Genomic DNA, 8,064 nt, shown 5'->3' with positions numbered 1-8,064 from the left:
AAATGCCTGAGGTTGCACCATCAGTTTCTACTCTCCGGCATTGAAAAGTAGCTATTGGGAATTAACTAATTGATGAAAATTACCTTAGCCATACAAACATGATATCATTTATTCAAGGAAAGTAAACGAAAAGGATACCACTGCACTTGACAGGAAAATCTGTAAGCAATCGGATTAAGTTGCATTTATAACCCATTTGATCATAAAATGTGCTCATACATGGACGGAGTGGAGCAGATAAGTTAATAACCTTGGAGCTCTTGCAGATGAAGAAGAAATGGTTTCATATCTGCCACGAATGGAGTTTTAAGTTACAGCTATAAGGTACAAGAGTAGCTTAGTGCCAGGGCAACATAAAGCACGAATACTTGCAAGAACTATGCATACATACTTCTGTAAACACAACAATAATGAAACGCATTTCATTGAATTCCCAAGTGTTGCATCTACTAACCTCGAAGAAAACAATACTTGTCAGTTGTTCTCCCGAAATATATAAAGCTCTTGTTTAGCTATGAAGTACCGCCCGATCACATTTCCAGGCTCCATGATAAACTGTTCCTTAAATGTACCCATTCGCTTGCTGGGGATGTCGATCGAGAGATCCTTAAAATTTGGCAATCCCTCACATTGCACACCATCTCCGCATATGAGAAACTGATTTCCAACTACAAAGGATCCTGAAACGCGGATCGCAACTGCATCTTCACCATGGGCGCGGCACTGTAATTTTTCCACAACATGAACAAGTCTTTCAGGAGGCCAGTCACCCGCTAATGTACTCCGTATGTTGGTCAAGGTTGCAAAAATATCATTTGAACCCACAGATTGTTTCCCGGAGAAACTAGAAAGTACAAGAAACGCATCTTAGGCCACATAAATGTCAAGAACATATCATGCTGACCTGCAATTCCAAAGTAAAAATACGAAATAAAAGCTAAAAATATCAAATTTCAGTCCAGGATCCTCTGTTTGCCATCTCTACTCCAAGCCACAATAAACTGTCACAGCAACGATCACCACCACTCCATAAAAAAGTAGTACTAAATGAAGAATTTCAGAAATTTGGTTTCTCTGGATATTCACTTGACCTGATCAATGCTAACTATCATAAATATTTTTATTGAAAAAAGAATACTTGACCACCAAACTCTACTGGTTTTGATTGCTGAACTCCCTTTCCAGAACAACAAAATTCCTCATTTCATGGAAAAGATAAGAGACAATGCCATGGCATAATTCAGTACCTAAATATCGAGCCTTCATTATAGAAGGCCTTTGTGTGCTGCCAAAGTTCTTCAGGTCCATCAAAAAGTAAGTAATAGTGTATTGTCAGCATCTGGTCAATAAAAAAAAAAAAGATACACATTAGTATCCACTCAGAATTATCACCAGGGGACCGTGCAGCTCCAACTGCTTCAGGCATTCATTTTTCCAACATGAGATGCATGCTTGACTTTTTACTGACAAAAATGCACAGAAGATCAAAACTAGAAATAAAAACACTTGAGAGTCCAACTCCAACTTAAGATCAAATCAGAATATAGGTAATTCACAAATGTATCAGAGTAGAAATCTCAACAAAGATGAAAATATACTGACTTTGAAATGACAATTTCTTAAGTAGTTCTATCAAGTGCCGGGTCTATGCTGCTACAAATAAGCATATAATCAATTTAAACCCATACTTTTCTGCATGATCATGTAAGATGCTCTTGGGTTGGTGTCTCCAAAATTGAATTTCTTACATTTCATATCCACAGCCTACAAATTTAGCTTGCTCCAGGCACTAACATGTGTAAAAGCACAACGCGATACACATGCACATGTGCACATTTTTATCATGTTTCTATGGATTGACATCCCAGCCAGGTTGCAATTGAGGCTTAGTAGAGCATAATTGAATCAGGTTCATGTACATTGATCCAGACACATTCACATATATGCTGGATGTTGTATACTTACATCAGCCAAATCCTTCATCCTCTGAGTTGGATCAAACACGCTCTGGACAAATGCTGCTAGGTCAACATCAGTGTGCGCATACTTTGTAATAAATGGGTATGAAAGAAGCTGCATTCAGAAAAAAAAACAGCAAATAAACAATGACAAGATTGAAGAACCATATGCATTTACTAACCCCACAATTTTGAGTTTCAAATAACTTCTGACATACTGATAAAGAAATGGTCTTTTGCCACAAACTTGAAATACTCAGAAGGTATTCTTATTTTTTCCCACAGGTATATTCCTAAGTATATCTCTACAAGTTCAGTTACACCTGTCATTTTGTTCACCTGCTCTGCTGTTGGTCTAGTATCTGGATCCTTCTGCAGGCAAGCATCAATAAATGAGCAGAACTCTGGAGAAAAATTGTTTTTGGATGGTGATGGTGAAGGGTCTTCCAAGATCTTCCATGAAGAATAATAATGTTAGTTGGAAATAGCAAAAAATGACATGCTCAGAATTTTTTTTAAAGGGAAACATAATTAGAAAAGAAAGGTTTTAACATATCATTTTACCTGCAACATAAGATTGACAAGTCCTTCATTAGCTGTGTATGGGAATTCCCCTGTTCCGCACTCAAAGAGAGCAAGACCTAGGCTCCAAATATCAGCTGGATAAGAATAGCTTTCATTCCGAATCCGCTCAGGTGACATGTATGTTACAGTTCCAACAAAAGTAGCACACTGACATGACACGTTGAAGTCAGGAACAAGTAAGCAACAACTCTCGGACATTCAGAATATTTATTTGAACCAGTTCAAATTAACATTCACTAAAGGAACAGCTAAAAAACATGAAAGATATCACAGATTAAGTAGTATCTGTCACCAACCATTGCCACAGAATTTTCTAGGCCAGCACTTATCCCAAAATCTGTTATTTTTGGTTCCCCTTTGAGATTCACGAGCAGATTTGCTGGTTTGATATCTCTGTGAACTAAGTGCCTAACCCCATGCAAGTAGCTTAGTCCCTTTAAGGAGGATATAACATGAAAAAAGATATTAGCAGACATAGAACAGCTGTAACGAGAAGAAACTAACACCAAACATAATTTCCTTACAATTAGAAGCTTTTGAAACATATGTGAAAGCACTGGTTCTGGTATTCTTTTCCGCAATCGTAAAATATCAGCCAGCGATCCTCCATCCATGTATTCTAAAGCTATGCTTATTTGCCCAGAATCAGGAGTATAAAATGCTCCATGGAATTCCACAAGACCTTCATAACAAGGTGCCTCGCAAAGCGTCCGTATTTCAGTAAGAAGCTGTTGTCTTTTCTCCTAACAAGCAAGTTAAGATAATGCATAAGTTGAATAAACTAAATGACACCTTTTAACTGTGGAATTTTAAAATGGAACATCCACCATCAATCATATTTTTGCTGGCACTGCATACCATTAAAGTATGTCATATTCATGAAAGCTTAATTTAGAATTGTCAGTACAATAATAATAATAATAATAATAATAATAATAATAATAATAATAATAAAAAGTTTAGAACTGTCAGTATTGAAGAGAGGAAAAGATGCTTAATTTGGTTGTAGAGTAACTAAAGAAGATGAAGCAAGAATGCTCGTAATGATTATATACTTGATTGTATGTCAATGTTGCTACAGCTACAGCAGTTCCATTCCAATAGACTAGCACTCTGTGTAGATGGGTAGATTTGTGGGTGAAAGGGAAAATAACAAAGAATGAACAATTTGCATTGTTTGGGAGCCTTTTTTGAGGGAAAATAATGGGAATTGGAGGGGATTAGATAGGATTGGAAGGTTTTCCCCAGTCCCCACCACCAAAAAGCAAAAACCCCAACACCCTAAACTGGGGAGTCAAGGACAGGAGGGAATAGGATTTATAATTTAGTCCCTTGTTCTTTTAAAGTCAACCTTAAGTTCCCTAGAATGTTTGGTAAGATATAATAAATGTGCCTTTACCGCCGCACACTCCTTTCTACCTTAAAAAAAGATGAGGAAGCTATTTCTCCCCCTTCCAATTACTGAAACAAAGGGATCACCCCACCTTTGCTTGCCCTCCCCTTCTATTTATTTACACTCTTTCCTTTCTCTTCTCCCAACAAAGCATGGTGCATGTCAAGGGACACCTCTCAGTATCAACATGTAGAAACTGCATTCTTCTGATCGGTTAACAAAATTCGCAGGCAAATGTTCAAGCATGATATCCACAGGATTCTACAGAATAATTTCCCTATAGTCAAGCATACATTTTCACCAAATGGGTATTATTTAGCAGAACTTGAATTTTTTAAAGTGAATTGAAAACAGATAATAGTATGCCAACACATCTGCCATCCATCCAAGCAAAAGCTAGAGCATAAGAAGCAATAATCCAACTCCTTGCATCAAGACAATAATATAAATTATGAGCAAGAAGTACAATGCTGACCTTTTCAAAAATATTAATTTTCTTCAAGGCAAGAATTCTGTGCATAGGAATATGGAGAGCTCTCTGAACAACACTGCTAGCACCACTGCCTATTGCTCCAAAAATCCTCATTTCATGAGAGGCACATCGATATGTCTTTTCGCTATGGTCTGTTTCATCTTCAGGTGAAGTAGTGCATTTTTGCAATCCCAGCTCATTTATGTTGTACACTCCATATGATCTGCTTAGTAAGTTTACAGTTCCACCATCTGAAAGCTTCGCAAACCCAGCAGAATTTTAGCAAAAAGTCCTTGAACTAGAATACTCATTCTCTTTATATGGGATACTCACCACATAAGAATCACTAGGGTCCAAGGTTGAATCGGATGAGAAGCCTTTTTCAGAATCAAACAATGGTGTAAGCTTCTTTTTTAGCTCCTCCAACCCAGCCATGATAATTTATTATGACACCAATAACAGAATCATCAAGTCATTGATGCCTTCCCACTAGCTCTATCCATCCATGCACCGAAAAACTCATTGTTATTCTTTAAAGAAGCCGAACAATATTTTAACAAATTAAAGACAGAAATAAAATTCAGCAAAGACTCATATTCCTCAAGTTCATCCTCTGATCTCTCCGATCTCAAACTTCATGCTCGCATATACAAATTAGTATTTGATAATACATTGTTAAAAAAAAACTATAACTATCCCCACAGCATCCAGACTAGATTTCATGCAAATATGAAAAGAACACAGAGAGATTGAAAGAAACCTAATTTTATTCCATTAACATTAAAGCAAATTCATAATGACTGTCACTCTCACACTCCCCTAATTGAAGTTAAGATCAAGATTGGCCAGAAAGACACAAACTTTTGTTAAGGTTCAAGCAAGTAACTTGCTGCAAGTTGATTGATTCCAGTATACCTCGCTTAAAGTAAATATGCCTGAGCAACAAATCGCAAACTTCAAATACATATCCTGAAATATCATTAAACAGCCTCATGCAAGAATAATCACGATCCATCTCAACAGTTCATGATCAATACAATTCTACTTTGGAAAATAATCAAAACCCAGAAAAGAATGCATTAAAAAAATGCGAAAAAAAAGCAATCAAGTCACAGATCAGAATAAATAGAACACTGCTTCCATTACACAGGTAATTTATGGTTATCACAAGGAAGAAATAAAAAATCAAGAGTTAAATTATACTTACTTGCAGTGCACAGATTTAATCCATCTTATTACAACTCACTGAATGAATGTGATTTTGTTAGTTGCTTCAGAGCTGAAGATTGAAGACACCACCGCATCTGCTTGTCGCCAACCAACGTTGCACTAGTTAGATCATAGATGTCAAACACGCCCATGAAACATTTGGGTCTCTTGTTTGGATTAACATCAAATTGGGCTTTGAAACTTGCTATGCTTAATAATCCCACCACTTTTATTAACATTAACATCAATCAACGGGCTTTCACTGTAGCATTTTGTTCCCCCTTTTTTTCCCCTTCAAACTGCAAATTCTTTTGATTTATCCTTCAAAAATTCTTTTGTTTTTATCATAGGTTTTTCTCTTTAGATTTCATGTTTACACGTTTCCTAGATGTCGAAAATTATTTCATGGGCTTAATGACATGTCTATTTTACATATAAAAATTTTAAATTTTTGCATAAGATAATTAAAAGAACAAAGACTAAATTTAATATTGTCAATAATTGTTGAAAAAAGTATGTATATCTATATTTAGTTCTTTAATTTTTATTTTTTGTTTTAATTCGATCCCTTGTAATTTAAAATTTTTGTTCTGATCCTAAATTTTTTTTTTATGTTTCAATTTCTAGGAGATGAGAAAGAAAGTTACGAAAAAAATTGGAGGAAAGATAAAATTTTTAAGTGATTAGATTCTGCCTACTGATAACTTTAATTTTTAGTGTTTATGGATTTTTCTTCAAGATAGAAACTTCATGGAGGTGGTTTTCATATTTAATGATGCTGAAAAAATAGATCTGAGCTTTGGATTCTTTTTTATTTGATATGATTCTAAGTTTTTAGGTTGATTAGAATGCGTTTTGTTGTTAAAAACCAGGTTATAAAGGTTTATGATATTTTATTTTTCATATTTTTAAGGTGATAAAGTGTTGAAATATAGTTTTTTGGGTTTCAAAACTTTAGAACCTAATTTTTCGGTTAGTAAAGACATCTCCGGTGACAGGAAAAGATAATAGGTAGACTATATATCATCCATCAATTTTTTTATCAAGAAAATAAATGGGATAATAGGTAGACAACATGTCATCCACTTCATTAAGAGAAAAAAAAAATAAAAACTAGGTGCGTGGGCCTTAACTTCTTGGCCTAAATGTGTATGAGTTTCATGTGGACTAGGCATGCATGTCTAGCCCATGCGTGCTTGACCCTTTATTTTTTTCCATTTGTTTTATATTTTCATGTTTTTTAATTGAATTATTTTTAAATAAACTTATTTAAATGATATTTAGATATTAACAATTCTTTCTAAATGGTTATTTATGAACTACTATGCACAATGTATTTAAATGTATATGGAATATCTATTTTCAAAATTTTATTGTAATTTTTTATATAATATTTTTTAACATTATTATTGCTATATTATTTTTTTTCATACATTCACATCAAAATTATCAATTCATTATTTTATTGTTTTGTTTTATTAAAATCTCTTTATCAGATTATGATAAGCTTCTGTTTAAAAAATAAAGCTTCTAATAAAAAAAATATTTGGTTAAAAAGAAGAACACATTAATAAGAGAAAGAGGTTTTAATAAAAGAATTTTTTTTTCATTTTTCTTTTAGGTCGTTATTTTTTTTATCTTGATTTTAATCGTTTTTAGTTTTCATGCAATACAAAAATAGCTAAAAGAAGATATGTTTTTTTGTTAAGAAAAATACATTAATAAAAGAATTAAGGATTTATACTAACAATTAATTTTTTTCTACAAAACTTAAATTGTACATTTGTGATAAAAATTTATTTTTATTGTTAAATAATTAAATAAAAAATATTTAAAAAATATTATGCATCACGAGCTCAGATATTATCATATACATTGATTGCCAGATATCATCATATACATTGATTGTTTAACTTTATATTTTAATGTTTAGGTAGCGTTAACTACTATTTTTACAATTTATTAGCTTCTATAATTTTTATTTTATTTCATTAAATACACACATCAAACTTTCTAATTAAATTTTTTTATGATACAAGAAAATGCATTCACGATACCAAAACATTCTCTCTTACGTTAAAAAAATAACTTGGAATCCCGCTTACAGTGTAGTGTGAGTAATTGGCTGGTCTAACCTAAACATGTGCACTATTTGGTTTAAACTAAAAAACCAAATCTAACCACTTCAATTCAGTTCATTTAGTTTGCTTTTTCAGTGTGTTCACTCTGGTTGTTTGGTCTTAATTTGGCCTAGATTAAAAATGATGCTAATAAAAAAACTAATCTTCATTTGTTTTTCAAAAAACATTAAAAAAATGAAAAAACAAAAAACAAAAAGTTTAAATCTTGAAAAATCTCCCCTGAAAATAATTGATAATTGAAAAGTCCAACCAAAATATATTGATTTACAAAATTTGGTTTTTATGATTTTGATTAAAAAATAAACC

General features: G+C 33.1%; 1 protein-coding gene across 2 annotated transcripts; it reads right to left on the bottom strand.

The window, feature by feature from the left end:
• Nucleotides 1–267: 267 nt before the first annotated feature.
• On the bottom strand, nucleotides 268–6,004 carry LOC133670426 (mitogen-activated protein kinase kinase 3). Of its 2 annotated transcripts, none has more exons than XM_062090923.1 (10): nucleotides 5,616–6,004; nucleotides 4,742–4,903; nucleotides 4,412–4,666; nucleotides 3,068–3,286; nucleotides 2,840–2,977; nucleotides 2,523–2,690; nucleotides 2,298–2,411; nucleotides 1,966–2,073; nucleotides 1,248–1,339; nucleotides 268–844 (listed from the first exon to the last, which is right to left on the bottom strand). In XM_062090923.1, the coding sequence occupies exons 2-10, from the start codon at nucleotides 4,841–4,843 to the stop codon at nucleotides 475–477; spliced, it is 1,566 nt and encodes a 521-aa protein (XP_061946907.1). In that variant the 5' UTR covers nucleotides 4,844–4,903; nucleotides 5,616–6,004; the 3' UTR covers nucleotides 268–474. The 2 variants fall into 2 exon arrangements, with proteins under 2 accessions (XP_061946907.1, XP_061946913.1); XM_062090929.1 differs by having other exon boundaries at nucleotides 4,412–4,659; nucleotides 5,616–6,003.
• Between the last annotated feature and the right edge of the window lie 2,060 nt (nucleotides 6,005–8,064).

Source organism: Populus nigra, chromosome 1 (genome assembly GCF_951802175.1).
Source record: "Populus nigra chromosome 1, ddPopNigr1.1, whole genome shotgun sequence".
NCBI lineage: Eukaryota > Viridiplantae > Streptophyta > Magnoliopsida > Malpighiales > Salicaceae > Populus > Populus nigra.
Note: the sequence above shows the minus strand (reverse complement) of the source record. Positions and strands in the feature narration are given on the sequence as shown.